Source organism: Phymastichus coffea, unplaced genomic scaffold (genome assembly GCF_024137745.1).
Source record: "Phymastichus coffea isolate CEN01 unplaced genomic scaffold, Cenicafe_Pcof_1.1 PCOF00161, whole genome shotgun sequence".
In the NCBI taxonomy this organism is placed as follows: Eukaryota; Metazoa; Arthropoda; class Insecta; order Hymenoptera; family Eulophidae; genus Phymastichus; species Phymastichus coffea.
The window spans coordinates 214,280-235,145 of record NW_026706972.1 but is presented as its reverse complement, the minus strand read 5'-3'; the positions used below and the strand labels follow the sequence as shown (position 1 = coordinate 235,145).

General features: G+C 35.0%; 4 protein-coding genes across 8 annotated transcripts; all 4 read left to right on the top strand.

The window, feature by feature from the left end:
- Window positions 1-2,386: 2,386 nt before the first annotated feature.
- LOC131672901 (uncharacterized) lies at window positions 2,387-7,908 on the top strand. The gene is made up of 3 exons (XM_058950433.1): window positions 2,387-2,639; window positions 2,710-2,842; window positions 7,781-7,908. Exons 1-3 carry the CDS (start codon window positions 2,557-2,559, stop codon window positions 7,871-7,873), a joined length of 309 nt encoding a protein of 102 aa, XP_058806416.1. The 5' UTR covers window positions 2,387-2,556; the 3' UTR covers window positions 7,874-7,908.
- On the top strand, window positions 7,372-16,108 carry LOC131672898 (calpain-B-like). 3 transcript variants are annotated; one of them, XM_058950426.1, is made up of 15 exons: window positions 7,503-8,038; window positions 9,280-9,456; window positions 9,534-9,721; window positions 9,947-10,250; window positions 10,334-10,515; window positions 10,596-10,846; window positions 10,931-11,088; window positions 11,383-11,600; window positions 11,674-11,716; window positions 12,008-12,055; window positions 12,178-12,307; window positions 13,754-13,891; window positions 14,205-14,332; window positions 14,409-14,604; window positions 15,020-16,108. In XM_058950426.1, the coding sequence occupies exons 1-15, from the start codon at window positions 7,898-7,900 to the stop codon at window positions 15,103-15,105; spliced, it is 2,388 nt and encodes a 795-aa protein (XP_058806409.1). In that variant the 5' UTR covers window positions 7,503-7,897; the 3' UTR covers window positions 15,106-16,108. The 3 variants fall into 3 exon arrangements, with proteins under 3 accessions (XP_058806410.1, XP_058806411.1, XP_058806409.1); XM_058950427.1 differs by lacking the exon at window positions 12,008-12,055 and having other exon boundaries at window positions 7,372-8,038; XM_058950428.1 differs by lacking the exons at window positions 12,008-12,055; window positions 13,754-13,891 and having other exon boundaries at window positions 7,375-8,038.
- On the top strand, window positions 16,012-17,517 carry LOC131672899 (uncharacterized). Of its 2 annotated transcripts, none has more exons than XM_058950430.1 (4): window positions 16,012-16,337; window positions 16,425-16,610; window positions 16,682-16,797; window positions 17,051-17,517. In XM_058950430.1, the coding sequence occupies exons 1-4, from the start codon at window positions 16,012-16,014 to the stop codon at window positions 17,272-17,274; spliced, it is 852 nt and encodes a 283-aa protein (XP_058806413.1). In that variant the 3' UTR covers window positions 17,275-17,517. The 2 variants fall into 2 exon arrangements, with proteins under 2 accessions (XP_058806413.1, XP_058806412.1); XM_058950429.1 differs by having other exon boundaries at window positions 16,682-16,833.
- Window positions 17,518-17,580: 63 nt separating this feature from the next.
- Window positions 17,581-20,249, top strand: LOC131672900 (short coiled-coil protein B). Of its 2 annotated transcripts, none has more exons than XM_058950432.1 (4): window positions 17,581-18,076; window positions 18,235-18,357; window positions 18,654-18,740; window positions 18,807-20,249. In XM_058950432.1, exons 1-4 carry the CDS (start codon window positions 17,998-18,000, stop codon window positions 18,944-18,946), a joined length of 429 nt encoding a protein of 142 aa, XP_058806415.1. In that variant the 5' UTR covers window positions 17,581-17,997; the 3' UTR covers window positions 18,947-20,249. The 2 variants fall into 2 exon arrangements, with proteins under 2 accessions (XP_058806415.1, XP_058806414.1); XM_058950431.1 differs by having other exon boundaries at window positions 17,589-18,076; window positions 18,642-18,740.
- The last annotated feature ends 617 nt before the right edge of the window (window positions 20,250-20,866 follow it).

Genomic DNA, 20,866 nt, shown 5'->3' with positions numbered 1-20,866 from the left:
TAAACTCATGATCGTTACATAGTTGACTGATATCCGATAGTTTCAAGCTCTACTATGTACATTATAAATATATTGCTAACAGAACTACAATAACAAATATTTTAATGCGAACAAATTTGAGTCTGATATTCCGGAATTATATTAAGCATCTAATAAGATCTTTTGCATACGAACATAGATGCACATCCACTATATGCATTCACAAAGAAAAGTAGCATCAAGTACAATAGAATGTCATCGTGTTTATATAAAAACTAATTGTCAGAAATTTTCACGTCTGTATACTTATATAAAATAGTTATTTTTAACAGAAGCGTATTTTTTAAACTATCATTAGATTTTTTTATTATTCGCTTAGAGAGTTCTGGTGATCTCAGTATTACACCAAGTATTATTTCAATGGATTTTAGTATAGACGATAAGTTGAACATTCGCTGATTCGACTCGGTATGTCGTACACTGATCATTTATGAAAGATACTCAACGAAGTAGAAAAGATGCATGCTGTCACTTAATGATCACCTTTTGTACAATCTATACACTAATGTTATACGTTCGTAAGACTTTCGTTGTTCGATAGAAAAAGAAAGATACAATTCCTGAAGTCGTGGAAGAGAGTAAAAAATAAGAATTGAGAAAGATCGTCATCGTGTATATTTTCGTTATAAGATTTAACGAGGTTTTATCGTGACAAACAAAAAAGTTGGAATTGAAAATATTGGATGAATAATAACTTGTCTTCAGCCTCATATACGAAGAATGATATGTATGCATTTTATTAGAGATTTGTAAGACACAGCTCAAGCTGAATATTTAAATGTCGAAACAGTATTGTTGCCCTTTTCAATGCGACGACGTGCCGGCGTGTAATAGTAATAAGCGCTTAGGATTACTAAGATTTATCATAATAATGAATAATTAATTGTTAAGGACGAGCGTCGATATGTATATGTATGATGTATTTCAAACCTCCATTCGTCTGGGCGGAAAGTGTCTATAATACATACATATATATATATATTTGGTTATACGAAATAATAATATATACGTAACGTGCAAATGGTTTTACCGCGCGTACATATATTACCAGGCCTAAATAAATACCAAATAGGAGTCATGCAACATAACGTATTATTTTATTTTTTTATTTGTTTTGTTTTTGTTAATTACTAACAGGTTTCGACTATTAGGGATTTCGATGTTTTATTTTTGCAGAAAAATCCACAAAAGAAAAATAAACAAAAAAATAATTAACGAGCTGAGGTAACGTTTCCAAAATCTCTTGATCAATGCTAAATGTGTCTTTAGTCGCACCACTCATCAAATCTAATCGATGTCAATGAAAAGAAACTTTTATCAAATTATTCTTGATAATCCAGTCAAATGAGAATCACACTTGAAGAAACGTCGCACGCAGTGAAAATAATGACGAGCTCAAAAATGTCAATCCCCGTCCTTGCATGCCTTTGTTCTTCCATTGACGTGTGCCTCGGCTCGTTCCCTGTCGTCAAAACGACGCCAGCGAGAATAAGAAAAAACGGCCATTTACCACGACAACGACGACTTGGGCAATGCATTAACGCGATTTGTACATATGATAAGGCTTACCCGTTTGGCCCCTTGATCGTTTCACAATTTTAAGTTGGTTGTTGCATACCATGAAGTTTTAAATGAAAATTTTATTGCCTTTTTAATATTGACACAGAAAAAAAGACTATATAAGAATAAAATTGTTTGTAAAGAGAAGAAAAAAAATTTTCTATCGCGGGAGAAATAATAATGATAATAATAATAATAAAAAAGAAAATACTCTAATCAACGAATTAAAAAAGTTAACATTTAGAAACGAAGGTCGAGTCTTCTTTTTCTGTGTTCAAAGAAAAAATTGAATTGGTCCGTTGGCTTTGATATGCATAGAAATATATAATGTTTGTCGCAGGAAAGTAATTTAACGAGTAAAAATACTCAATTATTGTTGTGTAATACCTTTGAGTCTAATATTAAAATTGCTCGGACATGTGATTATTTACGATGTAAGCATACCGTTATTGCTATTTATGTACTCCTTGTTAGATATATTGACCATTAAGGTTATAGTAGCCAGAGAGCAAAAGTGAGAAACACAAGTGCGGGAGCCGTGTCTTTTTATTTATTTTCTATCGTAGCCACACATCGACACGTTTTACGAAGATAGTGTATAAGCACCTCATGTACGATAAGAATAAATGAATAAAGTCATCGAAGTAAAGAGATTTATATATATATATATATATATATATATATATATATATACATATACATATATCGCAGCCCGATTGTTGTTTCGTGTACATCTCATATTGAACGCGAGAACAATGCTGAACGAAGCTCAGGAACGTCGAAAATATTGCCGAGGCTGGCTTGTCGTCGACGCGCGCGGCGAGCTTTCTAAAATTAAGCCCCCGTATCCTCTGCTTCTGCCGTTCGTATCTCTCGAGCGTCCCTTTCTGCGTTCCGCCGTGCTGGATAGTCGGGAGCCGCGTGGCAGCGGGACGTCGTACACTTGGCCACCGAAGTATGAGCAATTACTGCTTCTACTATGCGAGGGAAGTGCAGCTCGAGACCAATGGACTCACTAGAATCGACAAATTCTTCAAGGGGTGAGTTTATCCGCTCTCTCTCTCTCTATATCGCTTCTCAGCTGCCTTCACTTTCTCTTTGCTTGCTCAGAAATCCAAGGCTGCTCGGATTAGCCGAGGACGCAAAACGGACTTTCGGAAAGTACAGACTACAGGCTCGACCATTGAAAGGGGGCTTATCCGGTACCGGAGACGTTCACCATCCAGCCAAAGTTGTCGTCAAGGTTCTCTCTCTCTCTCTCTCTCTCTCTGTTCACTCGCTATTTCGCAATTTTACGATCGTAATAAGCCCGTCTCGCGCGATGCATTAGTCGCGAGTAAACGTTCACGGTCCATAAAGTCGCAAAACGGCTCTGCAACGCGCCATTCAAACAGTCACGCTCTTGGCTGTCGCTCAAATCCTCCATTCTCGCAAAGTCAAAGCAGCGTCCGTCCGTGGCCGATCGCAATCGAGTAGGTCAGTGTGGTAAAGCCCGTGCTCGGGCGAAAGGCAAAAGAAAAGGGTGAAGAACGAAACTACGTCCAGTCGGACGCGATTGGCCTCGAGGCCAGCCTCCCTCGGAGCCATTCGAAGAGCAGAGCTCTTGGACGCGCGCCAAACGCGCGCCAAACGCGCGCCAAACGCGCGCGTTCGTGCATTGCGAGGGAACGCCGGCGAACGCGAACGGACGACTCTCGCGCGCCCGGCGATGACTGGCAGCACGCCCACGCTCGCCGAGCAGACGTCGCGGGTCAACGACGCGCGTAGCTCGATCAACGAATTGCCGAAGCCAGAGTCAACGTGGGCGACCAAGCGCGCTTACGGAGAATCACGCGGACGCCCAGCGGACTCGCGGGCTCTATCAATTCGCTGCAGCCTCGCTGCACCGGCGCCTGCACCTGCGACGATAAAACGCTGGGCTTACGTAACAGGCTCTGCGTGGCATATTCGTTTGTTTCCTGGATCTTACGATACGACGATACGACTGCGTGTCGCTCTTTTCACGCGGCTCGATGTGCCAATAGATGAAAGCGGAGCAGCTTATAGATTGACTTTACGCTGTAGAAGCTGAATTTCCCTTTGATATATCGCGTTTACCGATGAGATTCGGAACTCAATTTGTTTTTACAACCGCGTGAAGAATGTTAATTGTACCGTCCAAATTCGTAAAATCCATTTAAAATTCCAGGCATTGAGACAAGGCATATTTTTCAACTAGCCAACAAGGCAACATCATCGAAATCCCGTTTTCACGTTACATTCCTCCGATCGGCGCCGACGTTCGCTCGCAGACACGCGTACACAGTACACAGATTGGATCGAACAAACCAGTTTTCGCGTATGATTCGAAAGTGCGCCTCGTAGTCAGAGATGCTTAATGGACTCCCTGCTGCCTGGGCGTCTTCTGAGCCCAAGTAAAAATAGTCGATGTAGTCGCATAGACACACAAGTGTGTTTCGTGTGAGATCCGTATGCTTTCATGCTTCGAAAAATTGTGATTCTGCTTTTGAAGCCGAAGGAAAAACATGGCTGGCTGGGTGCGTTGGAACTCTTTAAAGACGAATTCGTATTCAATTAATGCATTTTTCACTTCGATGCAGCCGCGACTGATAAATTGTTTAATCGCAATCACGTTCAACGAAGATATTAACGACTATACGAAAAATTACAGATTTTATTTTTCGCTTCAAAATTCAAATTTTGTTTGAACAACAAAAAGAGAAAACTACGGGAAAGCCTTGCACGTATTAGCGGCACCTTCGTTGATAATTTTATTCGTTGCAGCATACGAAGCGTTGGCTGCATGTTAATAAAAGTCGATTCCACGCACACACGCATATCTATACATACTCGCTTGGGGTGACCTCGTGAGACGCTCCAGAAAAAGAGTCAGTCTCGCGAACTAACAGCAGCGCACCGGTAGCACGCTAACCAACTGCGGTCGCGACTTTCTTTTGTGCAGCAACGTTTGAAGTGTTTGGAAAATTCTTAATATTATATACAAGTGGACAATAAATCGTTAGAAATTATACGTTAGTATTGATTTGTGTACTGTGTTGAAAGTATTCGATCGTGTCTGATAAAGGATTATGTGATGTAACGGTCAGTTGGGTTCTTGAAAAAATTGAGGGTTAGGAACGAACAGTTTTTTTTCAAAAATAGCCGAGAATAGCTTTCCTGCATTGCGCGACGAATAAGTTTCAGCAGTTGTGAAAAAATAATAATGGGCATTGCGCGATGGTGAGTAATTACTTACACACGTGCCATCGGACTTGCGTTATTTTTGTTTCAACGAAATAAATCGCGTTTGCGCTGTAATATTTTTGCAACAACATTTCGTCATTTTTAGACTGTTGAGGCGAGAAGGTAAATTGTCTTAATTGCTCAACATGCTTCAGTTTAATAGTCACAACTTATCTCCTCTTCAAGCATCTTTCTGAGAATATAGTCGTTTGATGTAAATAAATAAAATATGTGCACGTGTAGTTATCGTTATAGTTTTAGATTATTGGATATTCTATCGATTCACCAAAGTTATTGTCATCTAGCAACGTCGAGCTATAAAAGCGAGTTTGTAATTTACAATTGCTTACATAATTCATGGACGTTGTGTCGTAAATCTCAGTATTGTCAACATTTGTGATAGAAAATCAAGTATAATTATAAAGCGTCTAATATAAATTAAAAAATGGCCAACTTCTACAAAGCATTGTTGTAAAAATCCCATTGATGATTGTTTTCGTTCTTGAAAATCATAATCAGTCGACGAATTTTACTCGAAAATACCGCATGTAACCATCAATCTGTCGGCTAAACGCTCTTTCTAAATTGCATTCATAATGCAGTAACCAAGAGCTATTCCGTCGAAACACTCGAGACGCACTTTATAAATACAAACTATAAACAAAACGTAGTTACCGCATTATGTCAGCATCGACCTTTATGGGACAACGATCGATAGCCATCTAAGTCAAGGTTACGTGTAACCCTTGATTACTCCCTTTCCTTGCGAGAATGTTCATGTAAGGATTGGTTTTATTATGAAGATAACGTGATATTACGATACGTGAGATGAATCATAAGGATAATCTATATAGAGCTATTTATCGCGAGTTGATGTAAAGAAAAAAAATTATTTTTTTTCAATGCTAATAAGTTATTCTTTCTATAATATCGTTGGTAAAGAAAGTTAATTATTTTTAGTTTTCGTAATAACACTCGTCTTAATTGCTAGCAAAGATAAACATGCTAAATTCTGCAGGTTTAGGGGACAATGTATTGCAAATAATATTATAGTGAAATCAATATCTGAATATGAATGGAAAATTTTTTTTTCTTCGGAATGTAGACCCTACACGGTAAAAGATCCATTTCAATTGAAATGAAATCTTCAGTATAGTTATCATTGCTTCAATTGTCCAAGCTGTTCTTTGAAACCTACAAAATGTGCAACACTCAACGGCACTTCTGAAAACTTTTAACGAGCGATCACCAAACTCAAACGGAAACTGAAACTGGTGGAAATAAAACGAAACACTTGATGACGCCTTGCATTATGTGACTCATCGTGTCTTTAACCAGCTTCGCGATCCGAATCGAAAAAATTCGTTGGAACAAAAACGCAGGCTAATACTCCAATTTGCGTCATTATAAAAACAAAGTTTTTCATTACACACGCACGGTTATTATTAACTCATTGCCGAAGCTTTCTTCGTTGGGATTTAAGGAACATTATCGTCGTTCTCATTAATCACCGATAAAACATCGTTATCTCTTATTTCTCATGATTTGGCGGTATATATAACAAACCTAACTAGTGTTTAATCAGACACGAGCGAAACTATTCAATATTAACACAAAGTAAATACAACATCTTTGTACAGGAATTGTACAAAAAATGTCAATGTTATGACGAGATAGAAAACGAGTAGTTTCATCCGCAAATTAGTCGAATAAACTTATACTTAGCCTATTGGATTTGGGAACAAAAAACGAACTATAAAGTGTAAACATGTACTACAACAATTCGGGACCGAAGCTGAATTATGGTTGGAGTCAGCATGTTGTTGAGGAACCGCAAATTGTTCGCAAACAGGCTAAGCACATCGAATCTGTAAGTACTTACACTGTCTTTACTAGTAAAAATTTAACGGCCAGACCTTGAGATTAGATCGTAGTGTAAAGCGGGAGTTACGTAAGGTATCGGTTCAAGGAAAAAAGAGAAAAATTGAATTTTCGCGAAAAAAGCGTGGATAAGTCGTGTCTCTTCTTTATCGATGTGTTTTGAAAATAAAAAATCTTATTTACCAACAGGTGTTATGATTAATTCATGAAGATGACTCAATTATTAATATATGCGCGATCATTATCTTCTAATCATTCTTCCTTCATTTCTATTCATACAAGCGACGGATTATATCCAGCTGCCAATGATGAGATTGACAATAAGTACATTCCTTTCTCTACGCAATACTAAATTATTGCCTGGAAAACACATCCAAATGAATCATCCCCTGTGTTGGTCGATTACGCTTCAATCTCATTTTTTTCACCGTCTTATTCGTAAATCTTATACTCCAAGTCGCAGGCGTAAAGGTAAACTGAAAAAAATTAATTACCTCCGACTCTTATATAAGATAACTACAGTCCACTAAATAGCAGCAATTCAAGGTCTTTGAAAGTTAAAGTCCCCTCGCTTCCTCGTCAATTTATCCATCGGAGTCAATCAGTCAATCAGCGATCGGAGCGAGAAATGCACATAACCTAAAAGCCAAAACACGCAGCAAGAGACGATGAGAAGTGAGTGTTCGAGCCGGCGACCTTCGCGTGTGCTACTCGTGACGAAACAATCGTACCGCCGCATTAACCCAACAACAAAACGGATGAGCTCACTGTTCGATGGGTGAGCTCGAGCGCGTAGAACAGTGCACCTTTCGCTCCGATTAGTTTGTTCGCGACGTCGAGCGATTATAATCCGAAAATAAAGTGCTATTTACTAATTACGTGATTCGGCTTTCGTTACGTTCGCTCGCAGATGTGCTTTTCCCGTACTCGCAGTGCAACAAGTATCTCGTTGAACGCGTACTATAATTATGCGCTATAGTGGCGAGCGATAATTCGCGACTGTTTATTTCGTTGACAAGAACATCAGAGTAAAAACGCACGGAATTGCTAATTTCAGCGTAGCCAGAAAATTAACGAGTTGTCTAAAATAAAAAGAAGACACCACTTGACAAACGCGCAGCAGCCTAACGGTAAATCAAACCCACGTTAATTTGGTCTCACCCACGCGGAGAAAATGGCCTTCATGTGTCCTGATCAAGTGGATCCAGCCGAGCTGGAAGGCTACGGTCATGCAACACAACCTGGTCTCGATGTCTTCATCAAAAAAGCTGTCGAAGTTAAACGCATCCTACCGTCGCTTTTCAACATCAAAGTGGTACGCTTTATATAAATCTCCCGGAGGAAACAATTTATTCGCGTGATAGGAAGTGTCGGATTGACGGATTGGATCTGTTTACAACTGCATTGATGTTTTATTCAAGAATGCTGTGTATGTGAAAGATACGCGCGTCTTTATTCCGAGAAAGTATCAGGATGACCGAAGCGCTATATTTAGCGTGTTTTTAGGGAAACTCTGGCATTTACTCTAAAATCATCAATTTCTTTTTGACTGTTGTGCGAATTCCCTTGAATCTGACGCGAGTTTCATTGATTTATTGTGACATGTTATTCATCCTTGATAAAGGAGATGATGTTTGTAAGAAATGAGTAGATAGGAATAGAATTCGAATGTAAATTTAGAATCTTGAGAGAAAATGTAATTTTCCTTCATAAAAGAAGTTACTAATCAAACTACTTAGAAAATATTATACATTTAGGTACACCACTAAGTGTATAATATTTATTAGGGTGCAAATATAAGATAATTTCAAATATTTTTGTAGTATTTTTTTATTAATTCTGAAATATTTCAACTATGTCAGTGTTAAAAACTTTTCTCATTAAATAATACAGCTATTAAGCACTTTCAATACATTTACTTATTCTTTACTCTTCAAGTATTACACTGCGCAAACATACCATTGTACTAAACTAAACAATAATAATGGGCTCATAAAGTAGCCCAACCCATGATAGCTATTTGATTACCTTAGTCACACCCTCCAGCCAAGGTATTCTCATTTACATTAGTACCACTCACTCATTTGTCAAGGTCAGTACAATTTCATTTAGGGAATCCATTGAGGAAATGATAAATTTTGCTTTCACTCTTACTAACAGTATTAATGGCCAGTTTTAGATCAATGCAAAGTTTAATAGGCAGCTCAGTTGTGCATACATACCATTGTATTGTACACTGAGAATAACAAAATTTTGTTGTAAGGTTCAGTGATCATTTAAATACAAATTACTTATATCCCTTGCATTTTCTATAAATAAACCCATTATTACATATTTTCTGATTACTTTTCATAAAGATAATTGCAGCCAATTCTAATGTTATCATAACTTCCTTCCTGTTGATAAAACTTTTGAAAGATATTCAGTATCATTCAGTTCTTTGACACTTTCAGAGGTGTAGTTGGTGTAATTAAAAATGGTCTCCAACCATAACACTTACAATTTGAGAATGGAATATAATTTTTACAGAAAAGTACATTAAATCTTTTATTCTAGCTTGGTGACCGTGGATCAGGATTCAAGAGTAAAGGTCCAGTGCAAGATTTCAACGAACTGAGACAACAATGTCTTTCAGAGGGAAGGCTCTTTGAAGATCCAGAATTTCCTGCCATAGATTCTTCATTATTCTATTCAAGAAGACCAGATAGATATGTTGAATGGAGACGTCCAATGGTTTGAATGAATTTTTTCTTCGTTTACAAATATAATTTTAGAAATTGGTGATTGACTGATTCTATATTTGTTTACAGGAAATAGCAGACAACCCTCAATTATTCATAGAGGGTTACTCCAGATTTGATGTCCAACAGGGTGAACTTGGTGATTGTTGGTTACTTGCTGCAATAGCTAATTTAACATTACACCCAAACTTATTCTTTCAAATTGTACCTGAAGACCAGAGCTTTGAAGAGAATTATGCTGGTATATTTCACTTCAGGTACTGTTAATTTCTTATATTCTTTAGATGTAACTATCATTGATTTGTTGTGTTTGTTACATAAATTCATTTGAAAAACAATCACGACGTATAATTGAACGAGTTGAATGTAAATTGTTAGTAGCATGTACAATTGAAACGTTAATTTACAATTCATGATTCTTGACAACTACATATACTTGTAGACTTGATGAACAAATTTAGTGAAAAAAAAACATTTTCAAGGTTTTGGCAGTATGGCAAATGGGTCGATGTAGTAATCGACGATAGACTGCCTACTTATCATGGCAAACTTCTTTACCTGAGCTCAGCTGAGCCAAACGAATTTTGGAGTGCACTTTTAGAGAAAGCCTATGCTAAACTTCATGGCTCCTATGAAGCTCTCAAGGGTGGCACAACATGCGAAGCTATGGAAGATTTTACAGGTGGTGTCACTGAGATGTACGAGATGAACGAGACACCGCCAAATCTTTTCAGTATTCTACTCAAAGCTTACGAACGAAACTCTTTAATGGGCTGCTCTATTGAGGTAAGCACTTAGACTAATGTTATTTATTCATTATGGTTTACTTGGAGTGAATAATAATTTTAATCGCTTTTTATTAATTACAGCCAGATCCAAACGTACTTGAAGCCGAAACGCCACAAGGCCTAATCAGAGGACACGCTTACAGTATCACACGAGTTAAATATGTAGACATTCAAACACCTAACACAGTAGGAAAAATTCCGCTGTTAAGATTGAGAAATCCCTGGGGTAACGAAGCTGAATGGAATGGTCCTTGGAGTGATGGGTAAAAATAAAATTGATTTGAGTTTGCTTTTCCGATATTGACTTTAACTGAAAGCAAACTAATAATTTTTCTTCATTCAGATCCCCAGAATGGCGATTCATTCCCGACCACGAGAAGGAAGAATTGGGCTTGACTTTTGACGTTGATGGAGAGTTTTGGATGTCCTTCCAAGACTTCAAAAAGTATTTTGAACGAGTGGAAATTTGTAATTTGAATCCCGATTCATTGACGGAGGATGATCTCAGCCGTGGCAAGAAAAAATGGGAAATGAGTGTATACGAAGGCGAATGGGTTCGAGGAGTAACAGCTGGTGGTTGCCGTAATTATTTAGGTAATACAATTGTCATTGGTTTCAATGAAAAAAATGATTATTTTTTTTGGAACAAGAATAATAGACGTCATTTTTTTATTGTAGAAACCTTCTGGCATAACCCACAGTACCGTGTTACCCTGGAATATCCAGACGAGGATGATGATAAATGCACTGTCATTGTAGCGCTCATGCAAAAAAATAGACGAGCACAGAGACGAATGGGCGCTGACTGTCTCACTATTGGCTTTGCAATTTATCACGTGAGTTTAATTAACTCTTCTTTGAACTTAGCTATTCGATTTATTGTTAATTTATTACTAATCTACTTTTATTTTACTATAATAATAATAGTAATAATAATATAATAATAATAATTATTATTATTACTATTATTATTATTATTATTATTATTATTATTGCTATTATTATTATTATTATAGTATTATTATTTATTAATTTATTTAAACGATGAAAAATCGCTCTATACGAAAGTTAATCCGTATTACAACTACCTTGAAGAATTTTAAATGAACACTTATATTTTTAATTTTTAGTTAGAGGATTCAGAAAGACTTCCAAAACCGTTAGATATTAATTTCTTCAGATATAATGCATCAGTAGCTCGATCACCATCTTTCATTAATTTACGTGAAGTCAGTTGTCGGTTTAAACTACCGCCTGGAATTTACTGTATAGTTCCTAGTACTTTCGATCCTAATGAAGAGGGAGAATTTTTACTTAGGATCTTCTCTGAAAACAAAAATAACATGGAGTATGTAAATAATTGTAGCTAGTGGAATACTCAAATAAGCTATATTTGTTACGATCGATTTATAATGTTACAGAGAAAATGACGATGAAGTAGGAATGGGTGATGTTGATGATAGGGTATGTATAAAAATGAAAAAAAATGAATACGCAAGTGTTATAACGGACTGCACTAAAAAAAATAACAGCTTTCACCAATAAAAAATTATTATAAATATTTTTAACTTATATAAAAAATTTTTGTTGCTGAAGAATAACTTTTATAATAACTTGCTGCTCACGTATGTCGCTTAGCACAAGTGTGCACTAGAATAAATATGAAAAACTAATAAGAAACAGCTGCTAATGTTCAGTGTAATATCATTGTCTTAAATTTAATATTTCTTGCACGTTATGTTGCTTGGCTTTTAGGTGAATAATCCTAGCACTGATAATAATACTGGTGATGGTAATGATCAGGTTCGTAACTGCTATAACTTCACTAACTATTTTTTTTTAATTCACTAGCTATTAATAATGTGCATATAATAAGATCTTATTTTTTTCCACTTTCGCGTTTCTTATATCATTTTAATTTTTAGGTTCAACCACAACCCGTTGATAATAATAACGAAGAGAAAGTGCGAGAGTTCTTTAAAAAACTCGCAGGTGATGATATGGAAGTTGATTGGATGGAATTGAAAGAAATATTGGATTATGCCATGCGCAAAGGTAAAGCTTATTTTACAGGCTAAATTAGTGTAATAAATTTGAAATTCCTAGTATACATATCTATTTTATCTTTTTAATTAGTTTATTGTTTTCTCCACGTCAATTATGTTTATTTTAAAAATTTTCATGTTAGTATTAATTATAAGCTCACACAAATATTTATTTAGCTTTTTATTCCACATAAAATGATTGATATTAAAATCATAATTATTTCTTATCATTGGAAAATTCATGTTTTCAAGTTTAACACGGTGATGGTTGACGCACATCTAAAATAATGTATATACCTGTTGTGCATCTGTTATGAGTTGCATTTTGAAAATCCTCCAATTGCACGAACCGCGAGTTAATAACATTAATTTATTGTTTTATAAAAATAATGCTTGAAGGTAGAGGTCCATGGCTTGAACCTAGAAATAGTTTTTAAAAATAACTAATCATGATTTTTACGATAATAACAAATCATTGGACTTTCATCATAACATTGCTACAATAACAGCTTTTGCTATACTAATGGTACATAAATACATTTGGGTCTGCCTTTGTCTGTTGAAACATTTTTTTATGTTCAGGAGATTTCTTACTTTTAACATTTTTAACAACTGTAATCATTTCAATCCAATATAAAGTTGGATTTGTATTTGAAAATTGTATATGAAGCATGGGCACCTTCCTTTACTTTGAGATAAATGTTTAGTTGATATAGACTTTATATTTATTTTTATTTCGTAATTGATGTAAATATACTTTTGTCAAATGTGAACAGAATTGGTAACGTTTAAGAAAAAATTTTCAAAATCACTATTATTCATTTTCCTATTTTGTTTACCTATTGGAACAGCATGTCAAAAAGTGATCAAAATGCTTAAATTCGTTTTTTTTCTCAAGATTTTTCAAATACCATAAAACTTTTAAGTAACAGCTACCACGACAAAACAACAGTTTTTGCACCAACATCGTTTATACCGCAGCAAAATAGTCATTTGCAAGCTTTAAAAGTTATCATATTCTCAATAATTGCATTAGACAGTAAAAGTGCCAATTTGTGAGTTGATTTCATTTATTTCGACCAATGCGATGCAATTTAATATTGATCAAAAGCTCTACTGTGCTCACTGAAGTTTATATTAATCGGATTTTGTTGCTGATGCATAATGAACGACAGGAGAACTGAATTTCTGCATTTTGTTCGCTAACTCTATACGCTTCCTGAGAGTGACTAAAATGTCGTGAGCAAATTTTTGGTACGTAATTATTATAAACAAAAAGAAAGATTCTGATCAAACTATTGAAAGGTGACCAATAAATATACGTAATTTTATATTGTATTATAATAGACGCTAAATAATAAAAAAGGAGAAAATCCGATATAATCCTATAAGACCCAAATGCACGTTATGTACGTTGGTTAAATCTTAACATGTAGCTGTGTGTGTTGCGGGTTAGAATTGCCGCCGGCACGTCGTAGCGAGGCTGCTAGTAACCCTGATAGCCCGCAAGAAGAGACCTCCCTCATCGACACACTTATCTCCCTGCTCTGTGGTATTATTTGTAAGGATGAACAGGCCAATAAGACTGACCTAGGTAACGTATATATCACACGTATCATGGATGGATATATCTTACAAATAATATCACACGCGTGCGATTCTTAATTTTGATCATGCATACTCTCTGCACTATACATTGTAAGATCATCTGTTTCTGTTTTTGCGAGAGTTCGTAGCTTTGTTCGTTATACCATTGTACTTGAGTCGTTTATTTTGTTTTTATCGTCGTCTGCTTTGTTCTTGGGAGGAACAATATACAAATAGCGCAGGATTAAATTTGCGAGTATTTTTCCTCTCGGGAGAGGTGACGAACTTGATTTGCTTGATCATTCATATTTTTGTCATAGAAATGAACAATCAAGGATTCAGCAAAGACGTGTGTCGAAGTATGGTTGCAATGCTCGACACTGATCACTCTGGTAAATTAGGCTTCGAGGAATTTAAGGCACTTTGGAACGACATTCGTAGCTGGAGGGTAACTGTGAAATTAATTTTTTTGATATTTTGGTTGGCAGTCCAACTAACATAATCCTTTTCTTCTTGCTTTTCAGTCTGTTTTCCGGCTTTACGATAGAGACGGCACTGGTTACCTGAGCGCATTTGAGCTAAGACAGGCATTGAATAGCGCCGGTTATCGATTAAACAATCACGTATTAAATATACTCGTACATAGGTACGGTACTAAAGAGGGGATGATCGCGTTTGATGATTTCATTATGTGCGCCGTCAGACTAAAGACAATGATCGGTAAAGATATTACGGAATATGATTTTCTAGACCATCCTTATGATCCTCAAGCTATGTAGACATATTGTGCATGAGTTTTTTTTTCTATATCTCTTACTTTTATTATTTTTTGAACGTAAAACTTTTAAATTGATTTTACAGTCATGCAAAGCTTGATGTTAATGTATTTTTGCATAAAGAATTTTATTGTTCTTCGCGACTTTTCATCCCTAAACGCGTTGTAATGAAGGTTTTGAATTTCTATGGTACTTATATAATACTCAGATATAACTAACAATATTTTTAAATCATGTGATTGTAGAATCTTTTTAGAAGTTCGACGTTTCTGTTAGATCATTCGTTATAGTTAGATTTTCGAACAAAAATGTATCCTGTTGTATATTTTTTTATTATTATTATTTTTAAACAATAACAGATATCTTCCGAGAAAGAGATCCAGGACATACGCAAACGGCAACATTTACATTAGAAGAGTGGGTTGAGAAAACGTTATACTCGTAAATCGTTGTAGTAAAAAACCATAAAATGGCGAAAGATATTACGTTGTCGAAAAGAGATGATTGCCAACTTACTGTGTGATAAAAATATCGATGAATCTCCAAAAATTAAACATTCGATGGCTTCTATACTTACATATTATACCGATTTACGATGAATTTCACTCAAAAAGTTAGATATATATTAGATGAAGATTTTTTAAAGTATATACGACAGATTTTATATTTTTGACAGTTTTTGAAGAGTTGGAACTATGGAAATAGTTTAATCTGGTGCGTAAAAAAGCTGCTATTGCGAATGACTGATTTTTACTATATATTTATATGTTATAAGTCTTACGTTGACTACTGATTTTCTTTTCTTTTTTAACAAAGTATTTGGTACACTCTTCAAAGAAACTTAAATTGTATTATGTAGAGTATAATTTAATTTATCTTTATATTTATACTAATATAAAATGTAATTTTTAACGTTAATGTTACTTAAAAAGCATTAAAGTGTTGCATTTCTTCAGAAACTACGTGTTATTGCTAATATTTACTCTATTTCTTTCCTTATCAAGAATTCACATCATCCTTAGAAATACCAAATAAAGTTTTTTCAAAATGTCAAATTAATTGAAACATACAAGTGAAATATTATTTATGAATGTAAATGTTATTAAAAGCTTCAATATAGCAATAATTGATTCGAAATTCGAAATTATAAATCAATTTATATGAATAAACTAGCACTCATCCAATAACATGACTGTCGATTGGTTGATTCAGTCATTGTACATGTATACAAACGAGAGTATATACATCAACAGTTGTCGAGACAGTGCGCGTTCTGTCGAGCTGACATGCGATTCAGCTACGCCGCCGATTTTTCTGCCAAGCATATCGCAAGAGTGAAGAGTGCACGAACATGTCGGACGAAATAGCTTTCATCAATTTCCCGTTGCAGAAAATTATAAAGTGCGAGCACTGTCATGAGCCGAAAATAGCGATATTTAGTGCTGAATCGCGAAAAAATAATTTTTTAAAGCACTTGCAGAAGAAGCACGGTATACGATCGGAGAACACGAAAATAAAGTGCTCCGTTTGCGGGTGGATCAGCAACAAGTCGAGGCGCATGGCATGGCGTGATACGCAGGCGCACCACCGAAGTGAGCACTCAAACAAGACTGCCGTTATGACAGAAGCTGGTCAACCACTGCCCGTCGGCTTGCCTACTGTTGATGATGCTCCGAGGTTCCAGTTTTTTTCTAACATACCTTCAATACCTTGATCGCGTAAAATATTCTTTGCTGGATCGCCATTCCTTTAAAATTTCTGCAGCTTTTCTCGAGAAACAAATGAAAAAGTCTCCGCGCAGTCGTTGAATTCGTTCGGTATAATCGACTTATCCAAATCTCGTGGGACTGTGCGAACGACAGTCACGACAGTTACGAGGACAGGACGATTAGTGCTTCCACCAGCGCCGATCACTTGGTACAAAGATCCCTTCCTCAGCGACCTGGTTAAGTAAGTCGTTTGAAGCTTAGAAATACTTTTATTCGCTTATCTACCCAATATCTTCTACTTACCGATTGCAGCTGTGTTGCTGATACGCCAACCGTGGAGAGACTTGCAGTAAAGAAACAGAAAAATAGCTGGCAGTTAACATCCAAGATTATAGCGGCTGTAGACAAAATGTTCAACGTGGTTAAGAGTACCGCAGCAATTTTCTTATCCTCTTTCCTACCGTGTATTTATTATCTCATTAATAATGCTACTGCAAAATATGTCGTTTTGATTGATCATAGTTTCGTCAATTAGAAAAGCTTGAATAATTGAGCTTTTTCTCAACTATACTATAACATAAAATAACTCGCGAGCTTGCAAGTTCGCTTGCAAGCAGCTTTCTAACGTAAAAAAATAATCTTTTACAATTATCTTACAACTATCCTTTTACTTTTTGATAGATTGTCAACCAAACGTGATTGTCCACTCAACACCAGAAAAGAAATCAACTAATGATGGTAAAACAGCACCGACGACGCAGCCGAAAATATTAGCAAGCAACTCATCGAGAATCAAGCCGAGGGCTCGACCGGCTCTTCGGAGGTCTGGAAAGAGGCATGTGTCCAGTCCTACACCAATTTCGTTTGCGAAAAATGTCATACATGTGGGGAAATTTAACATTTAAAGCTTAGATGTTGTTTCATTTTTAGATGCGTTTTATTGTTGTATATATTTTTTTGTTTATTTTTTCTGTTTTTTATTTAATTACTTGTAATAATCACAAGCTATTTATGTTTCGGTTTCTGTTATATTATTTTATTTAGATAAAATGAACTATAACTGTTTAAATAATTGGCGCATTCACGCACAATTTATGAATTCGATATTTTATTCAACGATATTTTGTATAAAGAAAATTAAATTACGATTTATCACAAAAAATTCACTCCAACCATTCACTCGTCCCAAATAAAGGTGTTCCTTTTGATTGCGCGTGTTGCACCCTCGCAATTAGTTCAGTCGTCGTAAAATTACAGTCGGTAACTTAGTAACCTATGTAAACCTCATATTGACTAGCGTTTGTTTACGTGACAGAGCCTCTGCAATTATCGTAATTCAGCGCGCGCGCTCAGTGCATCATATCCTGGGGTTGTGTATAAAATGAATCACACCCTTCGCGATGATTATTAATGGGCAAATTGTGTCGACGCATCACGCTAGTCCGCCAAAAGTATATATTGTACGAGAGAAAGATTCAAGTGTGGAAGAAATGAGTGGGTGTTGCAAGAGAGCATACGCGTAAATCGATAAGCCGTCAAGTGTGAGTGTGCAGTATACAAGTTTGTATTTTCTGCGCGCGTGAATATATATCTTGACTCGTGAATAAATTGTTGCGAACTCACTTAACATGACCACATCTACGGTGACGAGCCCCAAGCTTCAGGACGATATCAATAGTATTCCTCTTGCTGATGACGATCCTCAAGGTATTGCTAGCCTACACTGCTTCGCCTAATTGACCTATTTTAATTCTTTGTTAATTGCTAGAGTTTACTTTACACGTAATTGCTTTGATAAAAACTGTATGTGCAAGAATAGAGTTATTCTGTACAAGAGTGTTGAGTAGATGTTATTTATTTTTCAGTCATCATACCAGAAGAGGAAAATAACACAGAAAACAATTCTAAGTCGTCTGATCCTCTCAATCATGGACAGAGTATGGATTCAATCCTGTCGAATTTCACAAATGACAGCTGTAGTCCAAATAGTGAGTATATTGATCATAATATTATGTTTGCTTTCAAGTCATGTTCATTATCATTGAAATCGAGCTATCAAGAAATGCACATCATTTAGGAACACACACTGTACATTTAGTTTTCTCTTCCAAGTGAATAATTTATGACATTTTAATGCTGCACACTATCTGCTTGCATTGATTATCTTTGGTATCATAGGAATCATCAGTGAAATATCATTGGTATAACGTGTATGAATGCAGATAGCTCTGTGTCAATGAATAATCTATATGAAATTTTGTTGTCTACGTAGGATGTCTTCTAGGTTTAGATCCTGATATTAGCCCCGACGAACAACAAGAAAAAGCAAGATTAATTGCCCAAGTTCTGGAACTTCAAAATACTCTTGATGGTGAGTTTTGAAATTTTTATCTCAACGAACACACGAACTGACACGTTTGTTTTTTTGTTATTTTAGATCTATCACAAAGAGTAGATGGTGTTAAAGAGGAAAATTTAAAGCTGAAGAGTGAAAATCAAGTATTAGGACAGTATATAGAAAATTTGATGTCTGCATCTAGTGTATTTCAATCAACAAGTCCTAAAACAAAAAAGTAGTTAGTTTTCTGATAATTTTACAAATGGATATAAGCTAAACTTTAAAAGTTGTTAAACTTTTACATGTGAGAAAGTATGTGCAAGTTCTCGAATGTTTCTTTTAGTTGACATTGACCATTTGTTTTTTTTATCATACATGACATGATAGGAGAAATATTTTGCATTAGAAAAGTATACATAACATTTTAATACCAAAGATCTGTTAGGCTTGATTTTTAAAAGCTTACTTATGACTGATATTCATAATATTTTATATTACCTTGATTTCTTTTGAACGTGATCTATTGTAATCTTTTAATTTTAAGACTAAATTTTCAGTTTTAACCAGAATGTCTGAAAAATGTTTATATAACAAAGAAAAAAATGTTGAAACTGATAAGCCAACATTGTTCTTTAAATCTTTGTCGAATTTGAATAATTTTTTATCGTTGACATAAACAAACAAAAAAGTCTTATTTATCAGCCATGCATAATAAGTTTCATTTTTTACTACTTATTACCGTGTGCGCTTGAAGCTTGTGGTGCGAATAGCTAAATAAATGCAATGTTAGATAAGTAAATTGTATGTAATTTAGAAAATTGTGTATCTCGCATGTACGAATTCTACTTTTATATTTCTAATGCAAATAGATATATAATAATCATATTTCTGAAGGCATTTAAAATTTATTATGAAATTATAAGTAAAACAAATGTGTCGTCTCGGTTGATCTATGAAAAAAAATGTGATTTATTTTTTTACAAAACTATTGTACAGTCGTCGCGTTTACAATCTCATTATGGAAGATAAATCACAATTATTGCGTAGTTAAAAGCATAAAACTGAAAATAAGTCTCTCTAACAAGAATCTCAAACATATAGTAATTTATGTTGTGAATTTGATTTGCTATTATTACTTTAATGGTATCTAATTAGTTTCTACTAAAATCGAGAAAAGAATGCATAGGAATGCTTGTAAAAATTGTAATTGTTTTTATAAATCTAGGAATTATATAAAATTGCAGCGAAAAATGTCTAAATTATTGATTAAAAAAGCACTTGGTAAGCACGAAGCTTTTGAAAACGAATACTGCTGTGCATTTTAAATGAGGTATATTTGTTAACATATTTGATGTTACAATTTTTAGTTGCGATTGCAATAAGTACCTAACATAATCGTGAAAGCACAAGTTTTGTTATACGTGACATTGCAAGATTATAATAAACTACTTTATGTTAAATGATATTAATCGGTGATGTTTTTATTTCAAACCGTGTTCCAAATTTTGTATGAAATATAGATAGCAACGTTAATAAATATGAATACAAATCAATTTAACAAAAGCTGTGAATATTTTATTATATGAAGTTCTAGAAACTCATGAAAATCATTTACTATCACGTTATTAACGAACTTTGCCTATCATTGCGACGTATAATTTCTATAACAGTATTCTTTCCCATATGGATCTCGGTGATTTTTACGTCTTTTATTTAAAAAATGATCAGATACTTTAGAGTTGCAAATATTTAGTAATACATAAATAGTAGTGAAATAATTACTAGTAAACAACACGATTGTAATATTTTAAATAATAAAACCAAAAATCGCAAATTTATATGAGAGCTTTAAGCTTTGCCGATAATAATGGCCGTATTTCGAAATTTTCAACCACTCCGTATTTAAGTTGTATTCCTTACAGTTTGCACACACCAGAATATATTTTAAAAAGATAATGAAATTCAGCATTCTCGTTTGTGCATTTTTAGCCGTGGTTGATCCTCGTGATTTTTGTCAAAATTTCTTCAAAAAAATGAAGTATAATTGTCGTACAGATACCTAAATCCATCCCGATTTAAAACAAAAAACTCATCTCATCGCTTTCGCTTCAAAGATCTCAAATTTCGCAAGGTCGTATGTATAGGACAGGTGTCATATC